Consider the following 23861-nt stretch of genomic DNA (forward strand, 5'->3'; position numbering starts at 1 on the left):
TAGTCAAAAAGTTTTCATCACCGCATTCCGTATTTAGGGCGACCCCTGTGGTTTGGAAGACCCGCCAACAATAGCGCGATAATCGAATCTTGCAGAGATTCCCCCGATCATGGTCTTCCATCCAATCAGATATATGGTTGTCTCTGAACCACCGTCCTCGTCACCGTCGTCGAAAGGTTCCGGCTCCTGCATGACTTCAAACTCGATATCATCAATTCCTTCCAGACCGCCAAAAATGTTACTAAACGTCGAACTCGTACTCACGCTGTTTCCGACTCTCATACCAGCTCGAATATTACGAACTAATTGTGTTGCAACTTCTCGTGCGTGATGATCAGGAACTCCAAAATTCACAAATTTCTCTTCGAGCTTTTGGACAACCGCTAGTTCCGCATCATCGCCCTCACGCTGTAACTGTAAAGGCATTGAGCTTATCGAAGTTTGAGCGTTTGGAGGTCTTCCTCGTCCGGTCGGATCTTGACTGATCCAGGCCGAAGAAACTGCGGGACCATGCCGCTTTCTTCGTTTGGTTCCCGCGACAATATTTGTCGGAGAAGAGGAAGTGCTACTAGTCAATCGACTATCGGCTATTGTGGAGGAAGAGAGAAGCGGACTTTGAGTCAGAACAGAAGTGCCAGTATTGCCTGAGGAGCGGTCCACATTTTGACTTTCCGAGGTATCATAGGAAATCTAGTGTAAACAGTTAGTGATCGGTGAGTTAAAATATGAATTACAACTGAAATTACATACCTGCGATTCGCTCTCTTTCAGCGTCGAGGGCGATAGAGTTGAGGAAGCAGTATCTTGATCTGAATTCGAGCGAGAGAGTAAAGATCCTGGATGCTGACGAGCGCCAGCAACTCCCTCGACCTGGACCTGCGAACCCAGACCAGCCGACTCTGGTAAAGGAGAAGATGATGCTACTTGTCCACGCTGCTGAGAAGAGCGGCGCTGGTATCTGTTTCTGGGTAACAGGGCACGAAGGACCAGGTCCTCTTCAGTGGGAACGCCATCCCTAACAGCGGGCTGTGGTGCGGACGGGTCGGGAACTTGCGTGAAATATGTGTGGTATTTACCCATGCAAAACTCGAAGAACGAGTCTATATGCATTGCTCTCATCCATCTCTAAGGATATCATGTTAGTACGCTAATGCTGCTATTTCGAGCGTAAGCCGGCCAAAAAAAGAAAAAAATTTTCGGCTTCCTGCAATCTGTGCGAGCACGTTTCATAAGTTTTCTTTTCATCGTGACGCGGTTTGCAAATTAGCTGAACAAAACAGGAGCTTTTGTCGGCCTTGAATGACCGCTAATTTGCGGTCCAGCGATCTCTCGGTAGATGTGCGGCGCTGTCCTCCAGCAGGCCCGAATAGGAAAGACAGAGGTCAAAGACACGCACATCCGAGAGTAGTGTGACCACCGCAACGGGATAAGAACCAAAGAAAAACCAAAAATAAAATAAGGGTGAATGCGAGGAAAAGCTCGTGTGAAAGTAAAACAATAGGCCGGGGCAAGGGAAGAGTGTGGAGGGAGAAAACTTACCTTTAGTCTTACAGCGTACTGCTGGATTTTTTGGGCGCTCTGTTCTGGAGTGCGTTCGACCCCAAGCTCCGTGACAAGCCTGGTCCAAGTTTTTATTTCACCAGACTCAAATTGGCGGAGTAGATCCAATAAGGCTGACGTTTGAAACGCTTTGCCGTCACTTTTGGGAACGTTTCTGAAAGCCCGTCTAAGTTCGGAAGTGTTTGCATCAACAGGAACTATTGGGTTGCAGTAGAGTACAAACTGGATGTAAGCATCTTCGAGTTCTTGCAGAGAGGCATCCGAGAGAGAGGTTGGAGGCGTTGGTAACGAACGGTCCGTGGGATTGAACAACCTAGTGGAAGAGTTGAGAATTGGAGAGGAGCCCACAGTCACACCCATTCGGCGATCAAGGTCAGGATTAGCATGAAATAAGCCTTGACCAACTGAGGAGGCAGGAGCGGATGAGGCGGTCGTACTGGCTAGATAGTTCATGGCTCCTCGAGCAGCAACTGCAGAGGCTGTGGCCAAGTCAACCACTGAAGACGAGGTTGACGAGACTGAAGCACTAATGCTTTCTCTGGAATCTCTTCGACTGGACGAGGTGGGACCAGCAAGAGCAGAATTTTCAGATTGCGATGTCTGAATAGAATATAGCTGAGGTCTTGTGGATTCGAGAGCAGGGGCACGATTGGACACATTGGTACCGGAGATTGTGCTAATACTTCCATGATTGGACGGCGCGGTATGTGTGGCTTGCTCCAGAGCGGAAGAAGTTGAGGAAGCAGCCGGATCCACCAGTGTTTGATTAACAGGTGCATTGTCAAAATCGACAATCACAGACGGCGAATAGGGTCTAAAGTTTCGAAATGAGCTAGATGAGGATAAGACGTTAGTTAATAAGCGAGGAGAGATGCTAGGTAGACTCAAGCGGATGAGAGGTCTGCGGAAGCCTGCAGGGTAAGCATACCGTGTCAAAGGAGTGTCCGGGGGGCGAACTATTTGTTGGGGACTTGGTTCGTGATCAAGATAGACTTGCTCTTGATCAAGTCCTAGAATTGAGTCTGAGGTTCGAAAGTCGTAGGTGGGGAATGAGTCCTGTGACAGATAAGCCGAAACAGCTTGATGAGAGTACGCTTCATGAGCTGAATCCTGCGAAATAGGGCCGTGCTGTTGCTGGTGCTGGTCCATGACGAGACTGTGAACATCAGAAGAATTTTCAGACACTGAATGAGAGAACATTTCTGTGAATGTAGCCTGGTGAGGAGCAAATGGTAATAGACTGGCATCAGTAGCAGACTCTGCTGAATGAGATTGAAAGATCAACTGCTGATTCTGCTCTTCTTGGTGCTGCTGTTGACGAGAACTCGCGGACGGTGGCGGTCGTGGATTTTGAAATTGCTGGTCCAGAAGCTCATGGGTTGTAGTTGAGCCTGGAAGAGCAGAAACATCGTCACGGCTGTGGAAGGTCTGGTCGAGAGGGTCAAGAGGATCCGAATTGGCTCTTTCTCGGCTCATGAGGGCTCGACTTGACCGCCGATGGATGTCAAATGCGAGATTTTGTTGGAGAGCTGAAAGGTCGTGAGAGCTTGATTTTAACTCGTTCGGATGGCCGCGGTTGTGGTCCCAGATAGGCGAGTAGAGGCTGAGGGAGGGAGGAAAGTTGAAAGTGGCCGAAGCAGAAGTATATATATTTAACGGAAGAACTGTAGGATGATAACCCATTCCGCGGGAGAATGGGCGAGGAGGGGGAGAAGGAAAGGAAGAAGGAGAAGAGGAAGACGTGGTCAGTCGGGAAGGATTGGCCACTATTTCAGTTGTCGGTCCGGAGCGCGAACAAACTCAGCGTAGGGACGCGAGCAGAGGCAGCGACGGTGGGAATCTGATATTTATTGAATTCGTCGGTACTAGCTTGGTAACGGCAGCTAGGACGGCGGTGCTGCGGCTCGGGGATGTAGTGGCGCACCGAGTAGGGCGAACCTTGAGGCGAGGGGATCCGGGAGGAGTCGAAGAGTGCGTAAGAAGGCGGCAGGCTTGAGCGAGCTTTGGGTTTGCGGATTATTGTTCCGGAGTGGCAGGCAACTCTGGTGGGTAGAATTTCGTGTTTGCCGGAAAGATGGCGGAGAGGGAGGATGTGTGGAAATAGCAGACACGGGGAGCAGGAGAAGATGTCGGCGAAAGGGCGGTCGCGAGGGTGCCTAGAGGATAGGGAGTAGATGTAGGGGTGGTCGAGAGAAGAGCGGCCTGCGACAGAGCGAAGTGAGATAAAGAGGGACAAGAGCAGATAGCGAACGGGGGCAGAGAGAGCAGGATATGTAGTTCAAATAGAGTAAATAGAGAATGCTGTGGAAGAATTACAGTTGACCGCAGATCAGACAGACAATCAGGTGTCCTGCAGTTCTACGAGGTTTTGCGAGGGTGGCAACAGAAAACGAGAATATTTCATGGAAGCCAGGACGCAGAGCATGTGGAATATATTTTTATACGCGATGAGACAGTTTTTTTTTTCTCGTTACAACGAGGATTTTCGGCGAGCAACGATCGCACCCGCCATGAACTGAGCTCAGCGCCGTATAGCCAGAGGCTACTAGAGTGAATATAGTGCAGTAGTGTAGTAGTAACATTTAATATAACACCGGTCTTTGGATATGGTCACGATACTGAGGCAGTGGAGATTTGAATGCAAAGCCTTCTTACGGAGGGCTTGAACGAACAAATCGGACCGTCATCGAACGGTCTCTCAAACTCAGTCTGTCTTGTAGTTCAAACTGCGAGCAATTGTTTCCACTAAAGTGCTCAGATTGCACTGTTGCGGTTAGTCTAGTGGTCTAACTCCGGTATCTTTTACAGCGCGTCCCCTGCAGCCTGGTCGAAGGCTGAATTAGTGAGGAAAATAACACTGAAAAATTAAAAAAAAAGCATGTCTTCCTCGTACATCTACGTTCGGGACCTGCTTTCGAAGCTGAAGTGCAGCCGCAGTGGCGCAGTCGTGGCGCAGATAGTTCCAGCGGGCTCTAGAAGAACACCGTGACGATAGCGAAAAAGCCTGCGCTGGAGTGGCAGTGGCAGATCAGATCAGGAGGACCAGGAGGTGCAGCAAGAGCAGCTACTGGCGCTCTTGCTACTTCAGAGCCATTTCAAAACTACTGTACGAACTACTGTTCCGTGATCCGACTTCATACCACCTTTTTTCAATATCCATTTTTCTAGATTATTCGAGGCAGATTGGCGGTTTCTTTACTGCGTGACTGTGTCACCTGCCGCTGTTGGTCTATCTAAAAGTTGTCTGAGCCACAGTACCTCATCACGTGGACATGTCTACTGATCTGGGTCAGTCTGAGCTCTATTGGAAGAGGGAGCTTAGTGTAGGCGGGAAGATCGGTGGTAGAGCGCTCTGCCGCGGCAGTACAGTTTTCGATCAGGCGAGTTTTGATACAACTAAACAAATAGGAAAGAGAATAGAATAGAGAGCGGATCTGACCGGAAGCGAGTGGAAGATCAGAGAAATCAAGTTCAATGAGAAACATGTGGACAGAAACTGTGCAAGTACACAAATAATATGCTGCTGAACTAGCTGGACAATTTTTTTTCCTGCTGTAGAAAGCTAGCGATGTCCTACAATGCAGGTGGACAGGTATTTTACTTTCAGATATAAACTATTTTTGCCAGCTTGTCGATCAAACCTGGTCGATCCAGTTTTTCTAAACTCTACACAATTTTTGTCATTTCTTTCACATGCTCTTGTCCTCGAACTGGCCACTTCTCAACTTCTGAATTCTCGCCTTCTCGTTTTCAAGTTTTCTCGTGTTCTTGTGTTCTCAACCTCCAGTTCTCTTGTTCTTAGTGCTGTCCTGCACCTTGCAAAACCTTCTTATCTATTTTTCCTCGAGCTCCTTCAACAGCCGAGATCATACGACGACCTAGCCTAGCTTTACCGAACCCGAACCTCCGTAGTACTCCCATTGCACAGCCACAAGAAGCTGACCATAACGTGCGGCTCGAGACCATCTTGGCTGGAAGAAGGTTGGCTGGACGTGTAAACTATAATCCGGCGAGGGTTTTCCGGATGCTTTGAATATGGATTAGTATTGTACTTTGTTTGCGTTTGTGCGCGAATCTTTGATTTTTTGTTCCTTGTGACTTCATTTTGCCGCTTTGTCTGAAACTTGAATCTGCAAGTCATCCGGAATACTTTCCCATGGATATCCGGGAATGCCTCGAATCGTTAGCTTCTGCCACTGACGCTCCTGCGTCGTCGTCCTCAGTGACTGCCGGCCGAACCTCATTCGATCTTCCGTCTGTACAGCCCTCGCCAGGCAACATTCGTCATGCCTCTGTTGCTCTTGTTCTCAAGTTCTCGAGTCTTCCTGCAACTTCCGCTGATATTTTGCCACCCTCGCATAAAAGCCTTTCTGGGCCGGCTATTTTGTCGCAAGATGGCTTGGTTGATTACAGAGATGCAGAAGTCTTGTTCATCAAACGTGCCTTCAGGCAATCGGACCGCTGGTCGGGCCATGTCGCCTTCCCGGGTGGTCGAAGAGACCCTGGTGACTCATCAGATCTAGCGACAGCAAAACGCGAAACCCTTGAAGAAGTTGGTCTTGATCTCGATAAATTTGCTGACTACATTGGCCCTCTACGGCAGCGTTACGTGACTACGCGCTGGGGTGGGAAGATGTAAGTTGTTCTGGTCTTGATCGTATCCTCAATTCCACCTCCTATAGCAACCGAGCTGATTATTCTTTTAGTATAATGATTTTAAGCACTTTTGGTATGATTTGGCCCGCAGGTAGATTACCTACTATTCTTGTCTTCTGTAGCTGTTGGTACCTCTTGTCATGGAGATCTAACCTGTCGTAGTATTTGTCCTCAGATCTACCGACTATCCTGAGCTTATTTTGCAAGAATCTGAAGTAGCCCACGTGTTCTGGGCTCCTATCTCGTATCTTCTTGATCCTTCGAGTCAATCTCGATTCACTCGACCGTTGGGGACTTCATTTTTTCCGAGTATCTTCCCGCCATTAGCCTTTCTAGTCGCCTCCACCATCGGGTCGTTAAGCTTTGCTGGCATTTTGATTCCTCAGGAATCGGTCTACGGCAACTTTAACAAACAAAGGCCACCTGTCATAATCTGGGGTCTAACTCACAGTATCTTGCTTGACTTTCTTGCTATTTTAGTACCAACTTCACGCGGCCGACTTCCTCAACTTCCTATCCCAACGCAGATAGATACTCGACTGTTTGTTGAGCTACTAGGTCGAAGATATTTTGAACATCAAGCAAACTGTGGACTCTTGTCTTTAGAAGCTAGGTGGACACAGAATTCAGATCAGGAAAAACCTGAGGGAGTACTGATTGATCAGTATTATTCGGCATTCAAAGTAGCCATAGCTTTAGCTCTCACTGTACGAATAGCTGCGTTCACGATTATTGGAGTAAGAGTAGGTAAAAAACTTTTCGCGCTTACTTCTTGAACTGGTTGTATAATTATTATTTCGAAATCTGCTCAATAGACTTTGTTGTATATCGAGGCAAAGACAATAATGCTACCGTAATAGGCAATAATGTCAGCATAATCAGGGGTTTGAAGATTATGCTGTCTCAGGCCAGATTCCAGTTCTAGTCCCGACTTGGGATGAGCCAGAACAGAATTGAATTCAATACTCTTATCGCAGATTGCGTTGCTAATTCAAGCTGGCTATTAGACACTTGGTCGGCGGATTTTCGGGTTTGTGATTTTCTGAATGGTCTGCAGTTTGCACAGCCAATCTCGTACTTCTCAACTTACGCAATTTTAGCCCCTTCAGATGATCCAAGAATCGACCGAGATGGCCACGTCGACAGAGAAGGTGCTGGTTGCTCCAGTTCCTTTCGATGCTCCAGTACTTGATAAAGATAATATTCCAGTGATTCGAATGCCTGAGGGCCAGAAACAAGGAATTGCTCTTCCGGGAACCGAGACGTCGGACCACACGGCCATATATCGTAATGCTGCCCGGCCAGATGTGCTAATGGAAACACCACATTCTAAAGTAAGATGACAGCAAGACCTTTTAATGGGTTTCAATTTGGGCTTTTTTCTGACCACTTATATTAGATCAGAACCCAATATGACGCTTTTGAACACGCGGCATCCACCTATCCCGAGCGAAATATGCTTGGTCATCGATTTCTGATTGATCGGGCTAAGGAAATCTGGTCTCCATACCTTTGGCAGACTTATGGGACAGTGGCCGAGCGACGCACCAATTTCGGGGCGGGGCTATGCTACTTGAACGATGAGCTACTAGGAAATGCCAAGCAGTCTCAGTATGCGATCGGTTTGTTTTCGCAGAATCGACCAGAGTGGATTATTACCGACCTGGCTTGTCATGCCTATAATCTGATTGTCGTTCCTCTATATGATAATCTGGGTCCTGGATCGAGCGAGTTTATTTTGAAAGCAGTAGAAAGTCCGATTTTGGTAGCTTCGTTGGTTCATATTCCCAAAATACTAACAATTGCCGATCAACTTTCGAACCTAAAAGTTATCATTTCTATGGATGATCTGAAATCAGATGAGGATTCGCCTAAAGAAAGTAAAGAGGACATTCTGAAGGCATGGGCGAAAGAGAAGTCTATTTTGATATATACTATGGCTGAGGTGGAAGAACTCGGTTTCCAGCATCCGAAAGCTCATAGTCCTCCGGAGCCCCAGGACATACTGACTATTAATTATACATCTGGTACCACCTCATCACCTAAAGGAGTCGTATTGACCCATGCAAATTTCGTTGCATCGCTAGCCCTAGCATTCTCACATCTTCCTCGGTCCAGCAACGACGTTGTGGATGCAGTCCTATCATATCTCCCATTGGCACATATTTATGAGCGGGTTACGCTTGGTGTTGCGATGTCTGCAGGTGCATCGATAGCTTTTTTTCGTGGGAATATACTCAAGATTCTGGAAGATTTACTTGAAGTCCGGCCTACAGCGTTCACATCTGTGCCCCGGTTATTGACACGTTTCGAGTCTGCTGTGAAAGCGAAGACTGTGCACAGCACTGGGTTCCGATCCGATATTGCCAAGAAAGGACTTGAGACGAAATTGGAACAGCTCAAACGGAAGAAATCGCCAAACCACTGGCTTTGGGACCGCCTGATCTGCAAGAAAGTGCGAGCTAATGCTGGTATGGACCGTGTGGCAAGCATGATCAGTGGATCTGCGCCACTTGCAGCAGATACCCATCAGTTTCTTCGTGCAGCGTTTGGTGTTCCAATTTGTCAAGGCTATGGACTCACTGAAACTCATGGTGCATGCATGCTAGCGCAGCCGGAGGATTTTACTACGGGACATTGTGGACCTCCGGCACTGACGAGCGAGGTTCGTTTGCGAAGCGTGCCGGAGCTGGAGTATTACGTGACCGATAAGCCTTATCCACGGGGAGAGCTATTGGTTCGCGGCACGACTGTGTTCCGCGAGTACTATAATGATCCCGAGCGGACCAAGGAAGCGTTTGATGATGATGGTTGGTTCTGTACTGGTGATGTTGCAGCGATCGATGATCTAGGCCGAGTGTACATAATTGACCGAGTAAAGAATTTTTTCAAACTTGCCCAGGGTGAATACGTTGCTCCAGAGCAGATTGAAAACAAGTATCTTGCTGGTTGTCCGTTACTACAAATGATTTTTGTGCACGGTGATTCGTTGCAGCCCTATCTCGTTGCAATCGGAGCCATTCAACCACTAGCTTTCGCGCCATTTGCGTCTTCAATTTTGGACGCTGAAATTTCCGCGAATGATCTCGAGAGTTTGCAACATGCCTGTGACGATAGCCGAGTTGTTGAGGCTGTGATGCAGGAGCTGCTTCAGGTCGCAGCCGAAGTAGGATTGCAGGGCTACGAGAAAATCAAGCACATAAAACTCATGATCGACCCTTTTACTATCGAAACCAATGTTCTGACGCCAACTCTTAAACTTAAACGGCCTGCTGCAGCCTCATTTTTCAAAGATGTACTATCCGAGCTGTATGCGTCGCCAATTAATGTACAACCAGCCAGGAAGATTGCGACTATGCGGTCTTCTAGTTTGCAGTAAATCTGATTTTGTTGTTCGGCTGGGTTCTTATTCTTTGGCTTTCATTTTTAAATATTATTTTTAGGATTAGTCGGGAACCGTGGAGTTAATTCGAAATTCTGAATTTCACCTGGTCCTTGTATTTTAGAAGTTAAAATTGACACTATTTGCTGTTCCATTGAGAACAGACTGCTAATCAAACACAAAATTACGATGGGCCATATGAAACAGCACGAAAATTAAATAATACATCAAGCTGTCAGAAGGGACCTAATGAAGCTCCAGCATAAATCAACAATAAACACTTGAAGGAAACGAAACCCAACCCAAAAGACTCCCAATAGAATCAAACAGAACGACGACCGTAACAGACGAATTAAATATTATTTTCTAGATCCTCGAAAATAGGTTCAACAAGAGTTCCTAATCGGAGATGTAGCGACTTGTAATAATCCGCATTATTCAGAGCAGTCTGACTCTTCTCAGCGTCGTAAAAGGCAGAAAATATTAAAGGTGCGCGCTTGTAGACTACGACAAATAATTTCTCAAGTTTGTTCGACGAAGGTTTTGGTGAAGTCGACGATCGCAATCCACGCTTTCCATCTAATGCATATTCTGGCGTAATCGTCTCTATAGAGTCGTACGATGTGTTCACCGTGCTTTCGCCTTCGATCTCATCTCCGGCTGCCGTACCGTCAATTGAAAGGATAGTTACTTCGGGCTCTTCCTCAGCATTTTCTTCTGGTGAACCAGCAGACGTGGTCTCTGCCGCCGATGCAGCGGCAGCAGCAGCAGCTGCTGCGTTGGCAGCGCGAACTTGCGCTTGTGCTTGTAGCGCAACAGATCCGAACCGATCTCGATTCTTCTTTCGCTTACGCAAAATATAAACTTCCCTCGCTGTGATTTCTAATTCGGGCTTCCCACGATCGCCGTCTTCTTCATCAGAATCTTCATCAATGAATATGGCATCCATATCTAAATCCGCCTGTAGACCAACCAAAAACTTTGCATCAGATAAATCATCCTTCACTTCTCTGATCTTCTCAGTCAAAGCAGATCCGCTCGCCGAAGTAGTCGACGTCGACCCTGACAATACCTTACTCAGTAAAGACTGTGACATCTCAGTTTTCGATTTTGGTAAAAGAAGATCGCCTAGCTTTCCAGATGACCCATTTGCTCCGTGTTTGCCATTTGATATGCTCCCGGCAATTTCCGATGTGAATGCAATGCTCGACCGTTTATTTTTCTTTTTCTTAATTTTCAGCGGAACTGGGCGCTTATATCCATTCTTATAACTAAACATGAGTGCTGAAAATGGCCACATGGGATCCTCCTTGTTCGCGTAAAGGCTCCACTTCACTCCTTCAATTGTTGTTGGAGAAGGAAAAATATGATTGTCTACTATCCATCGAGAATATTCCGCGACAGAAGTCCGTGAAATATACCCGACCCCTTGAAATATACAACCATTTCGGGTTTCTTCTTCGATGGCTCGCTCTTCGTCGATCAAAGCATCCTGAGATGTCAACGAATCTTCTCCATCGGAACCATATTCGGATATCGCTCCGATTGATTCTGACGCTAATGGCGGCTTATCAAAAAACCTAGACCGACGAGAACGCGAAGACATTATAGAAATGGCATCTGCATCTTTCACAGAATACAGAGATTCTGCATCAGCCCGATCGCCATTAATTGAAATTGTATCAGCTGCTGAAGAATTGAGCAATGCTGATGGATTCGTACTGCGTAATAAACTTCCTCCAGGGGCGACAATGGAAAATGAATTCATACGCGTGATAACAAGATCAACCATCCCATTCTTTTCTTCGCGCTTTACAATGGCTCGAATGGTTTCACTAGTAAGATCGGAAATGCGACCAGGCCCGCCAATTTTAATTCCATTAGCATAGTCCATAAACGAGAAACTGAGCGTCGGTAATGATCCAAGGACTAATCCATTAGCAAGAAATGAGTTGTTGATTAATCCACCCCATGTCGAAGTACTGGATAAGTAGAGTTCCCATTTGTGTAACCACCAGCTCCAGAACTTTTGGAGATCCATACGAAACCAAGCCATCTCATCTAGCTCCGCTTCCTCTCTGGCCATCTGTTCCCGCTCTTGTTCTGTCAGGACTTCAATAGCTGGAATGCTTGGCCCAGGCGACCCCACATCTTGTGCAAAAGTATCACGGCTTTCTTCAGCATCTTCAATTTCTTGATCCGTCATTTTCTTCCGTAGATCATCCTCTCTCTCTTTCATCCGTCGCCGGCGAGCCTTTGCTGCTGTTTCCTTGGCCTCATCGCGGACATAAGACGGGGGGAAGCGGCCGTATAACAATTTCCACTGACTGTACCCACGAATCAGCTGAGAGTGCAGAACACTACATCCTGGTACTTCTTTTCTCGAATAATCTGTACGCAGCTCAACCTTTCTCCTTCGGAACGAGGAAAATCTTCCTTTGGAGGAGGACACACTCGAAGGTTCGGACCCTGGCACGCCTGACTTTATGACATTCTGATTCGATTTGGACGAGCTTGTAGACTTTGCTGGGGAGGACTTTGAACCAGAGGATGTAGAAGCATTGCTAGTATTATTGCTATTGTTTCCAGACGAAGATGAAGACGACTTCGAGACTGGAGATTGGATTCTTGTGAAGTTGACACATAAGGCCAACCACCAGTTGGGTTCGATCTCGACTATAACAGTACGCGTTTTGCGCGTATCGACGATTTCGACCGGTTTGCGGTTGGAAAAGTCACTGCAGTAAAGAGAATGTAGTGTTAACCAAATGCTAATCAAATTACAGCCAAGTACTAAGAATATGGAATCATACCTTGCAAATGAAATAATTCCCTGGATAAGCCCGACCTTGCGCAGTTGCTCATCAGACGAGACAATATCAGAGCGAGATGTGAAAAAGAATATTTGATCCAGAAGTGTATCGTCGTCGTAGCAGAAGGTCGGATTAAAAATGCAAAAATAGGATAACGATGGAGGGGTCACCGTGGTCGTCATTATGGTACAGTGCCTGCCGTCCTGCCGTCAAGATACACGAAAAAAAAGCACTTATAATGACCAAAGCACTATCACTACAAACACAAAGACAGTGAATTTATTGGATGATCAGAACAGCAGCTGAGTTGCTGTTCTCATGACCCGAATCCCGGCACTTCAAAGAACTCAAATCCGGATGCGAACCACAGAGGAGACTATCACGTAAATACTAATCGTACAACCTAGGATAGCAAAAATCTGAAGTAAGAAAATCTTGAATCCAAAATTTTAGTTTCGGTACTCCGCTTGTTAATTCTTTCCGATATCTGTAGTCAAGATTCACCGCCATAAATTGATTACGATCACCAAGAACAGAAACTTCGCCCAGTCGACGAGGCGCGACACAGACTGCCGAAACTAGATATTGACGACCAAACCCGCACTTACTACTAGATATTTGTCCTAGTCACGTGATATTTCGACCAGAGCTGTTGCTACGTCATCTACTACATTATAATGGGACAGCTATAAACGAATTAACAAATCGAGATTTCTAGTTATAGTCGTATTGAGACTGAATTTGCGGACGAAAATGTCACGCATCAGGAATCAGTGGCGGAAAAAGTTTCAGAGCGTATCTTTGACTGATTATGACAGCGCAGAGGAAGACGGAGAGTTCGTGTATCTCGACGAACAACGTGAGCAAAGAGACATGTCTGTTCAGTTTAGAGATTATAGATAGCTGACAGATTACAGAGCAAGATGAGTTGATATCCTCATTACGCGAAGAAAATGAAATCATCAATAAGAGATACAAAGTATGTTGGGAATTTCACACGGACTGTATCTTGTATAGATAACTGACGACTCAGGTCGCTTTCACCACTATATCGCTACTTCAAACACCAATCTTTCTTTTTCATCCAGCACTATATTATGATGGAGCAGACGCAGGTCACTTTTTGACTTTCTCTGCTTTAACTTCTTTTCTAGTGTCAGCCTATGTCATCCACAAAACTCCAGTTTCTCCTAGCGAGTTTGCTGCTGTGTCGCCGTCAATACATATTTTCGGCAAACAGTTAACACAGCAGCAGCTACTGATCGTTCTCAATGCTATATTGAGCTCTCTAATTGCTGTACTTGCTTTCATCAAATTTTCTCCTTTATTAGGAATTGACTACCTATGGTTCAGTCCACTCGGGTGTCTACTGTCTGTATTACTAGTACGAGGTTGGATGCAGGAAGGAGATGTCGACGGCTTAGAAAAATTCAGATACAAGTACAAAGGTGCTTGAATAAACTTTTTTCATACATCAATCAAAATTAGACTAGCATTAAGTAGTTCTCACATGCTTCTAAGACTGGGAAGAAATCCTGATTGGGAAAATAATAAAAATATACATGATCGTCAGAATTCGCGGACGAATCCTCCGAAAAAAGGCATGACGACATCCAAAACACAAAAACCAATGTAGATAATATTGTCAAACTCCTGTAATCCTGCTTCCACTTTCAAACTCTAATCTTCCTAGGGTATTGCGCAATTGGCGTTCAAGATAAATTGGAAAAAGCACTTTCACCTGCCCTAAGAGAAATCAACGTGCGGACATCCGTCACGTATCGCATTGCGTTTAAAAAAGGCAGCAAATGAAGCAGATCATGATCTGAAGGATCATTAATCCATCCCTCTATCCCTATGGCATTATCCTCGTGGAATAAATAACTTATGGGCGAGTTATCTATAATCATAACTTTGGACAAGTCAGCTTCTACAACCGAGATGTCCTTTACATAGCCTCCATTCCTAAACGTGCAATGCTGGCGATAATATCGACCTTTGAAATATTTTTGATTTTGCTCCAGCAAATCAATAACCGGATCGGCGTATTCTTGCACCGACGCCGTGAAAACAACGACGTTATACCAAGCTGAAACTTTTTCAAGAAAAAGGTCGCAAAACGGTCGCTTGTAGATATAATACAATATAGCATGCTGCTTGTCCAGCTTTACTTCAACCATGTGAGAGGCCGCAAGCATACTTCCTTTGGACATCGAGTGGATTAATGTCTCGTCCAAGTCCAAGATAAGCGTTTTCGGAGGTGGATTTCGTGGAATGAGAGGTCGAGGAGGAGGAAGTGAATGTGGATATTTGGTTGGACGCAATCGAGGAGAAGTAGGGGATTTGACAGATTTGGCAGATAATCGACGTTTGGAAAATGAGCGTAAAGATGATGTGTCACTGGCCGAGGTGTCACCATCTTCAGAGGAAGAATAAGTAAATGAAGCCTCGGGAGATGATGAATAATTGGAAGGATTTGGTGAGGTTGGTGGCTTAGTCTGGGACAGACGAATTCGCACAGACCTCCGATGCTGTAAAGAATCATCGGATATATCAGGAGAAGACTCCAGGCCTCCAGAGGAGGATGTTGAATTTGTGCACTCGGACTTTTTCGCGATCGAAGATTGTAATGCGGTAGACGAACTTCGTGTTGCCGACCGCAAGGAGGGACGCCTCAGCAATCGTGCATCCACCGGTTCCTCTGGCTCAAATTCTTCATCTATTTTTGGTGCTCGCGTAAAATCACTTTGGTTTGATGCGATGCTGTGGTCCCACGAAAGACTGGTCGAACCGCTTCTACTCGCTGAAACGGCGGCCATTCCTTTTGTTTCATCATATGCCCCGAGAGTAGAAGCCAAAGCAGTATAGATATACTTGAACAAACGAATCAGCAGTGATATTGGGACTAGCCAAAACCAAAGCCATGGCCGTCCACCCTTCGTCTTCGGAGGAGAACCCGATACCGACGAAACCGGGCCAGAGGAGAGCAAGATGGAGGGATTCGTAGTCTTTGTTTCGGATAATGAGGAGTCCAGAGACGAGACAGAGTCTGTATCATTTGACGATAACGAGGATTGTTCGGATTGCGAAGATAATTTTCGGGATTCATGTTCTGGGCTGTAATCGGTCAGCTGGCCTGGATTGATGATATTTTCCAGGCTGGAAGTATCATGTCCCAGCTTCTGTGGTCGAAACATGATATCAGAGGAATCCCGAACATTCTGGTCTGAATCTAGCTGTTGCTGCTGTTGCTGCTGAGCGCCGCTGATGACGCGCTCAACGCGGGACGACAGAAATTGGATGGAGTTCATCGAATACAAAGCATGACAGGCAATGTGACGAACAAGTAATTTATGAGACTGGAAAGTGATGGAATTGAGTAAAACTTGAAATTAAACAATCTGTTGACAACAGAGGGCCGGATCCTAGCAATCAGCTTCAGGTGGCGGAGTGAGCAACTGAACGTCTGTCTTGCTAAGATACACTAGAATAGCAACTGTAATGCAAGCAGAGGGCGAGTTCGGTACAAACTGAACTTAGATTGGACTGATCAAAAGAGAGACAATTAGACAGCAACAAGAAGAATCAACGACAGTCCCAAAAGCAATGATAAGTCGCTAAATTGGAACAAGATTTTTCCCTGATTTGTGAATTCTGTTGAGATCTCGTTCTGACAGTCCGACAAATTGACTGTTGTGAGCGGCATCTGGCCTTTGATAGTCAAGCACAGCCAGAAAGCCGTTGCAAGCACATGGCTTGGGGTTTGTGGGAGGGATTTCTGAGCAAAGTACACATCATTCGTCTACGAATTCTACCTTTAAAATTATATTTACAACTTAGAAACTAAATGGAACCCTCCGTCTAGAGGGATGATGGTTCCATTAATGTAGGACGACGCTTTTGAGCATAAAAACACGGTAAGCGATTCCAGATCTTCGGGCTCGCCTAGACGACCGCGGGGATTTGCTTCTGAGAGATTGTCTTTGCCGACTGCAGATATCAGTCCATCAGCCATCTTACTAGGAAAAAATCCTGGAGCAATTGCATTGACAGTGATATTTCTTGGACCAAGTTCAACTGAAAGTAGACGAGTGAGATGATGGACTGCAGCCTTCGAAATTGAATAGCCGTATGTTCCTCCTCCGCCACCAGAAGCAGTCATAATACCAGTAATGCTACCGATGATAAGAACACGGGAAGGATCAGTAGCAGAGCCAGATTTCTCGAGCAGGGGGAGCGCCTGCTGGATGGTCAAAAACACACCCTTGAGATTGAGATTGAAGACACGATCGAAAGCTTCAGGAGGATGAGAATCGATTTGAGATCCCCAGGTAGCGCCTGCGTTGGCAATGACAATATCCAGTCTTCCGTTGTTCTCGCTAGATATTTGTCCAAAAACGTTTTTGATTTGATCGAGCTTTGTGAAATCGGCTGGAATAGAGATGACTGTGCCCGATATTCCAGGCATTGAATTGAGGTCCTTGACTGCCTGGGCACAGGCAGCAGCATTACGAGAGGAGATGTACACTTTTGCAGCGCCATTCTCCAAAAGGGCCTTTGTGGCTGTCAAACCTAGGCCGCGACCACCTATAAGAATAACAAGTCAGTGAGGAAGGCGTGGATCAAACAGAGTAGTGTCTACCTCCAGATACGAAAGCGATCTTCCCCTTTACTGTGAAGTCGATCATAGCGCTCAAACTTGCCTAACTTCCAAATAACCTCTACCTGGTGTTCCAATCTGTCCAGTCGAATACTGTACAATTCCGAAGATGGTATATTCGATAGTTCTTTCCCAGATACACAGCAATATTTCAATCAGATCTAATCGCAGGCGGGGAACATCATGATCACTCACCACTACGACCACCTGCAATCACCATGAGCAACGCCCCATCGGAACCTCGGTAAGGTCATGTGATCATGCGGCTCGTCTGCTAGCGAAGTTGGGACTATGTGAGAAGAGTGAAGAGAGCTTGAGAGGCGCAGGAGAAGGCGGTCTGGAGAGGGGCAACCACTTAGTGATCTGCGTACTGGATTGGATTCTGAAGAAAGCAGGAGATGGAACGCGTAAGAAGATTTGTTGGATGGATGTTGTCTTGCGAATCAACTGTGTAGAACACTGATGATGTTTGAAATAGAGGACCAGGCCTAGGAATTGCAAGAGCGGCGAATTCAAGGGTCTGTCGCTTTGTGGCGTCCAATTTGGAATCAGCGAAGGAGCGAGTGTGGTTCAGGAACACGGTGTGAGGACATCTATCCGCATACGCGTAAATTCGGATCAATTGCGGTTTGAGAGGCTAGTATTTATAATCAACATAGAGCACACTTTCTTTGATTTCTATTAACATGTATGCATGTGATAATTCTTGTATATGTGCCTGCAATTGCCTTTGAATTCTATATTTGTATTTAATTATTTTACTTTTGTCTTGTACTTGTCTTCGTAGCTAGTTAGATGTGCCTTTGTCAGGCGCCGCTCTCGATCCGCGCACAGCGCAGCTTGGCCCAGCCCACTCAACCGCTACAAGCGGCTCGCCATTTTTGGCTGACAAGTTCGACTCCCTCAGCCACTAAGATCCCCAGCTGGGAGCACTCTTTGCAGAGTCACCTGATCACACGAGACCCGCGCTGCGCCGCCTCTAGCCCGAGACGCGATGGCGGCGCAGCCCTCCCAGCAGGCTTGCACAGCGCGTGCGTGTGCGCCCGCCCAAGATTTCCTTTTCGTGGCCGTCATCAAGTTGGCTGTGTTTTGTTGCGGTCGATGCCCCCCCTTGTTGCACAGCTGCACAGCTGCTCGCTCTTCTGTCCGAATCTTTTCTGCGTCCGACTCTTTGTTTCGGCGGCATTTTTTTCTCTTTTCAGTCTGACGAGCGCAGACTGCAGTTTCGAGACGGAATATCTGCAGAGAGCGACGCAGATATTCTAGTTGCTTCCGTCTGTTCCGGTTTCAGTCGTCGTCTAAAAATCCTCGACTTCGTCGCCGCTAGCAAACTGAGCTAAGTCCCGTTTTACCGACACTGGTAGCAAGCAGCCCGGCTTTTCTGACCGGGTTTCAGTGTCTTTCAGTTGTCGCTCTCTACTCTTTGTCTTCGTGCTGTTCATACAGCGCTGTTGGGATAGATTTTCTCTACTGCCATGGCCGACAATAGCGACCCTTTTGCGTCGCCAGCAAAGGTCCCGGCCCACGTTGTTATCGATTCGTCGGCAAATGATTCTCACTACATCTATCCCCCGCCGCCGTCGTCACCGCCTGACGTTCCGCTCTACTCAAACAACCACAAGCATCGTCGTCTCAGATGGGCGTCCATCAGACATCCAAACGGGAAGCACAAGCGGCTGTCCGCTCGTCTGAAACGCTTATCTCACATCTCTGGACTCAATCACCGTCCAAAGTCTTCCATTTTTCAAGTTTCTTCGAGTGGTGAGAACAAGGGAGACGATGCTGGTGTTCCCGTCAAAGACCTTCCTCACCGTCGCATTTACGTCAATCAACCTCTTCCGGCCACAGATCTTGACGAGAACGGAGTTCCTCTGGTTTCGTATCCGAGAAACAAGACTCGCTCCGCAAAATACACACCTCTCACATTCGTCCCCAAAAATTTATTTCTCCAATTCCACAATATTGCTAACGTCTACTTCCTCTTCATCGACATTCTTTCCATCTTCTCTATTTTTGGTGCTTCCAATCCAGGTTTGGCCGCTGTTCCTCTCATCGTCATTGTCACAATCACTGCAATCAAGGACGCCATCGAAGACTATCGCAGAACAGTTCTTGATCTTGAACTAAATAACTGTCCGACCCAGATCCTTTCACATTGGACGAACTCAAATGTTTCTGATGTCAATATCTCACTCTGGCGTAGAATCAAGAAAGCATCTACTCGTGTTTCTTTACGTTTTCTGCGTTTCATCAAGCGAACAATTTTTAAGAGAGGTAAGAAGGCTTATCCCAATGGCGACTCTAAAAACTCTGCAAACGATGATAATCTCTCGGATGCCGATTTCAATGATATGGATCGCACCATGACGATTCAGTCACAAATGACTGAGCATCGCATATCGGAGTCTTATCCAATGCACGATATGTCTCGTCGTTCTTACACACGACCTCTCGGTGATCCATTTGATCCCCAGTCTTATGATGCATACTCTGCTCCTGAAGCTCTGAGGCCCTCAATTGACCTTAAAAATGGTCATATTCTTGATAGGTCAATCGATGCTTCTGGAACTGCTCGTTTTAAACGTAACTTTTGGAAAAACGTTCGTGTCGGTGATATAGTTCGCATCAGAAATGATGATGAAATTCCGGCCGATATTATTGTTTTGTCAACTTCTGATAGTGATGGTGCTTGTTATGTCGAAACTAAAAACTTAGATGGCGAAACGAATTTAAAGGTTCGTCAGGCTGTTCGTTGTGGTCATGGTATCAAGCACTCTCGGGATTGTGAGCAGATTAAATTTGTTATTGAGTCGGAAGCTCCACATCCAAATCTTTACTCTTATTCCGGTGTTTTACGTTGGACGCAAACTTCTCGTTCGGATCCTCAGGCGGCACCGGTTGACATGGCCGAACCGCTCACTATCAACAACATGCTTCTTCGTGGCTGCACTTTACGTAATACTGACTGGGTTATCGGTATCGTTTTATTTACTGGCGTGGAAACTAAGATTATGCTAAACGCTGGCGAGACACCGAGTAAACGGTCTCGTATTACTCGTGAGCTAAATTGGAATGTAAGTAATTCATTTGGTGTCCGTTTGTTCTTGATTCATCAGTTCATTATTGACATGTACTAGGTCATTCTGAATTTTGCCCTTTTATTCATCATCTGCTTTATTTCTGGTGTAGTTGAAGGCATAATGTGGGGGAAAAATGATAATACAATCGAGTGGTTTGAATTTGGATCGATTGGTGGTACTCCTGCCGTCGATGGTCTCGTCACTTTCTGGACAGGTGTAATCCTATTTCAGTCTTTGGTTCCAATTTCTCTTTATATTTCCATTGAGATCATCAAAACTATTCAAGCGTTTTTTATTTATTCAGACACTTACATGTATTATGAACCAGTGGACTATCCTTGCACACCAAAATCTTGGAATATTTCAGACGATCTTGGACAAATCGAATATGTTTTCTCTGACAAAACCGGAACATTGACTCAAAATGTTATGGAACTCAAAAAGGTTACAGTCAATGGTGTTAGTTATGGAGAAGCATATACTGAAGCAATGGCTGGTATTCAAAAGCGTCAAGGTCTCGATGTCGAAGTTGAGGGAGCCAAAGCCAGAAAGCGAATAGCTGAAGCTCGCACCCAAATGCTTGCAGATATGAAGACTATCTATGACAATCCATATCTCAACCCAGATAAACTTACTTTTGTTTCTGATCAGTATATTGCTGATTTGAAGGGCGCCTCAGGAGAAGAACAGCAAGATGCGGTTGATTATTTTATGATGGCGCTCGCCCTTTGTCACTCAGTTCTCACTGAGAAAGTATCTGACGATCCTCCAGTGATTGAATTCAAAGCTCAATCCCCTGATGAAGCTGCTCTAGTTGCGACTGCTCGCGACGTTGGATATTCGTTTATTGATCGTACACAGTCAGGAGTAATTTTGAATGTTCAAGGCGAAACTCGTGAATATCCGGTTTTGACTACTTTGGAATTTAATTCGACTCGTAAACGTATGAGTGCAATTGTTCGACTTCCGGAAACAAATGAAATCGTTTTGTTTTGCAAGGGTGCTGATTCCATTATCTACTCGCGTCTTCGACGGGACGGCCAAGAGGAGCTAAAGGCTGCAACCGCTGACGATCTTGAGGGCTATGCTAACGAAGGTCTTCGTACGCTTTGCATTGCTCATCGGATCCTCTCTGAGGAAGAATACAATATGTGGAGCAAAGAATACGATGAGGCCGCAGCAGCACTTACTGACCGTGAGGAGAAGATTGAACTCGCGGCTGACCGTATCGAACGTGATTTAATTCTTCTTGGTGGTACCGCTATCGAGGATCGATTGCAAGATGGTGTACCAGATGCAATCTCTCTTCTTGCTGATGCTGGTGTAAAGCTTTGGGTCCTTACAGGAGACAAAGTTGAGACGGCAATTAATATTGGCTTTTCGTGTAACATTCTAGGAAACGATATGAATGTCATGATCTTCCAAGTTTCCCCTGAAGGAGGGTTAGAGGAAGCATCACAGAAGTTAGCAGAGTTTTCAGAGCGTGAGTTTGGAGTCCATGGTACTTTGGAGGAACTGGCTAAAGCCAAAACTGACCATTCACCACCGCCTCCTTCGCACGCTTTAGTCATTGATGGTGATGCACTTAAACTCGTGCTTGATGAGGCACTAAAAATGCGCTTTTTACTTTTCTGCAAGCGCTGCAAAGCTGTTCTTTGTTGTCGTGTCTCGCCAGCTCAGAAGGCTGCTGTGGTCAAGATGGTCAAGACTGGTCTAGACGTTATGACGCTTGCAATAGGTGATGGAGCCAATGATGTTGCCATGATTCAGGCGGCAGATATCGGTGTTGGTATTGCTGGAGAGGAAGGCCGCCAAGCGGTCATGTCTTCGGATTATGCCATCGGACAATTTCGCTTCCTGAGCCGTCTATTGCTCGTACATGGTCGCTGGTCTTATCGCCGATTGGCCGAGATGATTGCCAACTTTTTTTATAAAAATATTATTTTTACGTTCACATTGTTCTGGTATCAGATCTATAATGATTTTGATGGTTCTTACTTGTTTGATTATACCTACATTATGCTTTATAACTTGGCTTTTACATCCTTACCAGTTATTATCATGGGTATTCTTGATCAGGATGTCGATGACAAAATTAGTTTGGCAGTTCCCCAATTGTATCAGCGAGGTATTCTCCGATTAGAATGGACCCAGGGAAAGTTTTGGTATTACATGTTACAAGGATTGCTACAATCGGTATTGTGCTTCTATTTCACTTACTTGGTATTTTACACTGGTGGCTTTGCTACTATGAGTGGCCTTGGTACAAATCAACGGGAATCCATGGGAGTTGTAGCGGCAACTTCCGCAATTGTTGTCGCAAATGTCTATGTACTATTGAATCAATATCGTCTTGATTGGATTTTCTGTTTCGTTGTTGTATTATCCATTGTGCTTCTGTTCTTTTGGACAGGAGTGTACACTGTTTTCCTTTATTCTGCAGCATTCTATGGTGCAGCATCGGAAGTTTACGGATCACTATCGTTTTGGGCTACTGTCTTAGTTTCTTCTGCGGTTTGTCTGTTGCCTCATTTCGTGTATACTTGCATGCAGAAACTTTTCTTCCCATTAGATATTGATATTATTCGAGAGCAAGTTAGGTTGGGTGCGTTTGACTATTTAAAAGACATGCATCCAGATGCAATTATCACTGGAGGACTGCGAGCGGGATCTCATGGAGCAGAAAAATTAAATAGTGTGGATAAGGACGATATATTTGGGGATAGCGCAGCGATAGCACAAACTGGATCTTCAAGCAATACTGGTTCGACAGGTTCAGAGAGTGCTACAGCGAAGTCGGATAGGTTATATAATGGCAAGCAGACACCCGAGTGATTTTTTTCTAATCTTTTTTGTTTTATTCCTGTTTTCGAAGTATTTGTTATTTGTATGAAAGGTGATACATGATCTTTCAACTTGGCGTTCGTGATATGATATTATCTTCTACTATTTTTTCAATTAGCACTAAAGTTCCAGCGAATTTCTTTGATTTTTCCTTTATCTCTGTGGAAAGAACTTCCCAATTTTTCAATCTCGTTACAATGATGCTACTTGATCAACGCAAATTCAGGAGCTTGTCTGTTCTGTAGGTGCTAATTGACGTGGATGAGATTTGATTTGAGTTTATTTTCCTTTTATTTTTTTCTTTGAATTTATTGGTTTTTTACTTTTTTTTTTTTTTTGAAGTCATAGAAGTTCTTGAGTTGTCCACCATTTGAAAGAGAGAGTCGCTAACATTTAATTCGTTTAGGTAACACGAGGAAGTATTCATATCAAATGGAAGATGATCAGATTCCGATAACCTCGCCTGAGCCAGATACGGACCGAGTTTCATTATCATCTTTTGCGTCTACCGCTCGACAGGATGAAGACGATGCATCTATCGATCCGTATCTTCAGAGTTCACCGATTGTGCAAGGACGGCAGGTGGTGTGAGATCGCATTCGTTTTTGTCTTAACTTTAATCATGTAGTATGTCCTTATGTATGGAAACTGTGTCTTTTATTGTCTGTTATATTTGCCATTTATTTTATTCCATATATTGCCTGAAATTTTTAGAATGCCTGTCGTCCAAATTGTTTGGAGCTTGATTTCCATTTGTTTGTCTCCATTTGCGGGTTCAAAAAAATGCAATAGTATTGAGATCGACCCAGAATGTATGATACTTTGAATAATTCATTGGTTTTTGAAAAACTACCTTGAGACTGATA

The 23861-nt window shown here is 45.4% G+C and overlaps 8 protein-coding genes across 8 annotated transcripts; 4 read left to right on the forward strand and 4 right to left on the reverse strand.

Moving 5' to 3' along the window:
* Positions 1–33: 33 nt before the first annotated feature.
* On the reverse strand, positions 34–603 carry V1516DRAFT_620171 (uncharacterized protein; the record flags this gene model as incomplete). The annotated part of the gene is made up of 1 exon (XM_066919477.1): positions 34–603. A coding segment is annotated over one exon (570 nt), but the record flags the coding sequence as incomplete, so codon positions are not given.
* Positions 604–5716: 5113 nt separating this feature from the next.
* Positions 5717–6992, forward strand: V1516DRAFT_620160 (NUDIX hydrolase domain-like protein; the record flags this gene model as incomplete). Its single annotated transcript, XM_066919476.1, has 3 exons — positions 5717–6195; positions 6267–6289; positions 6379–6992. 3 exons carry the CDS (start codon positions 5717–5719, stop codon positions 6990–6992), a joined length of 1116 nt encoding a protein of 371 aa, XP_066779388.1.
* A 354-nt stretch (positions 6993–7346) lies between these two features.
* V1516DRAFT_621637 (eukaryotic long-chain fatty acid CoA synthetase (LC-FACS)) lies at positions 7347–9595 on the forward strand (the record flags this gene model as incomplete). Its single annotated transcript, XM_066919534.1, has 2 exons — positions 7347–7550; positions 7616–9595. 2 exons carry the CDS (start codon positions 7347–7349, stop codon positions 9593–9595), a joined length of 2184 nt encoding a protein of 727 aa, XP_066779389.1.
* A 57-nt stretch (positions 9596–9652) lies between these two features.
* V1516DRAFT_672117 (uncharacterized protein) lies at positions 9653–12973 on the reverse strand. Its single transcript, XM_066921693.1, has 2 exons — positions 12412–12973; positions 9653–12336 (listed from the first exon to the last, which is right to left on the reverse strand). The coding sequence occupies exons 1-2, from the start codon at positions 12591–12593 to the stop codon at positions 9951–9953; spliced, it is 2568 nt and encodes an 855-aa protein (XP_066779390.1). The 5' UTR covers positions 12594–12973; the 3' UTR covers positions 9653–9950.
* A 140-nt stretch (positions 12974–13113) lies between these two features.
* Positions 13114–13889, forward strand: V1516DRAFT_672121 (uncharacterized protein). The gene is made up of 3 exons (XM_066921694.1): positions 13114–13270; positions 13329–13390; positions 13445–13889. The coding sequence occupies exons 1-3, from the start codon at positions 13165–13167 to the stop codon at positions 13865–13867; spliced, it is 591 nt and encodes a 196-aa protein (XP_066779391.1). The 5' UTR covers positions 13114–13164; the 3' UTR covers positions 13868–13889.
* On the reverse strand, positions 13828–16075 carry V1516DRAFT_672122 (NLI interacting factor-like phosphatase-domain-containing protein). The gene has a single exon (XM_066921695.1). The coding sequence runs from the start codon at positions 15720–15722 to the stop codon at positions 14124–14126; it is 1599 nt and encodes a 532-aa protein (XP_066779392.1). The 5' UTR covers positions 15723–16075; the 3' UTR covers positions 13828–14123.
* Positions 16076–16220: 145 nt separating this feature from the next.
* V1516DRAFT_672124 (uncharacterized protein) lies at positions 16221–17242 on the reverse strand. The gene is made up of 2 exons (XM_066921696.1): positions 17054–17242; positions 16221–16998 (listed from the first exon to the last, which is right to left on the reverse strand). Exons 1-2 carry the CDS (start codon positions 17097–17099, stop codon positions 16241–16243), a joined length of 804 nt encoding a protein of 267 aa, XP_066779393.1. The 5' UTR covers positions 17100–17242; the 3' UTR covers positions 16221–16240.
* Positions 17243–18546: 1304 nt separating this feature from the next.
* V1516DRAFT_684533 (uncharacterized protein) lies at positions 18547–22986 on the forward strand (the record flags this gene model as incomplete). Its single annotated transcript, XM_066923565.1, has 2 exons — positions 18547–20145; positions 20209–22986. 2 exons carry the CDS (start codon positions 18547–18549, stop codon positions 22984–22986), a joined length of 4377 nt encoding a protein of 1458 aa, XP_066779394.1.
* Positions 22987–23861: the final 875 nt, after the last annotated feature.

The sequence above is a fragment of the Lipomyces oligophaga genome, assembly GCF_038497815.1.
Source record: "Lipomyces oligophaga strain CBS 7107 unplaced genomic scaffold V1516scaffold_2, whole genome shotgun sequence".
NCBI lineage: Eukaryota > Fungi > Ascomycota > Lipomycetes > Lipomycetales > Lipomycetaceae > Lipomyces > [Lipomyces] oligophaga.

Excerpts from the sequence above, each read along its gene's own strand:
- V1516DRAFT_672117 (XM_066921693.1), bottom strand. The coding sequence starts at position 12,593 with ATGACGACCACGGTGACCCCTCCATCGTTATCCTATTTTTGCATTTTT. Across the intron at positions 12,337-12,411 it reads GGAATTATTTCATTTGCAAG|TGACTTTTCCAACCGCAAAC; the intron begins GTATGATTCCAT and ends TCTTTACTGCAG.
- V1516DRAFT_672124 (XM_066921696.1), bottom strand. The coding sequence starts at position 17,099 with ATGATCGACTTCACAGTAAAGGGGAAGATCGCTTTCGTATCTGGAG. Across the intron at positions 16,999-17,053 it reads GATCGCTTTCGTATCTGGAG|GTGGTCGCGGCCTAGGTTTG; the intron begins GTAGACACTACT and ends TTATTCTTATAG.
- V1516DRAFT_672121 (XM_066921694.1), top strand. The coding sequence starts at position 13,165 with ATGTCACGCATCAGGAATCAGTGGCGGAAAAAGTTTCAGAGCGTATCT. Across the intron at positions 13,271-13,328 it reads CGTGTATCTCGACGAACAAC|AGCAAGATGAGTTGATATCC; the intron begins GTGAGCAAAGAG and ends GACAGATTACAG. Across the intron at positions 13,391-13,444 it reads TCATCAATAAGAGATACAAA|GTCGCTTTCACCACTATATC; the intron begins GTATGTTGGGAA and ends CTGACGACTCAG.
- V1516DRAFT_672122 (XM_066921695.1), bottom strand. The coding sequence starts at position 15,722 with ATGAACTCCATCCAATTTCTGTCGTCCCGCGTTGAGCGCGTCATCAGC.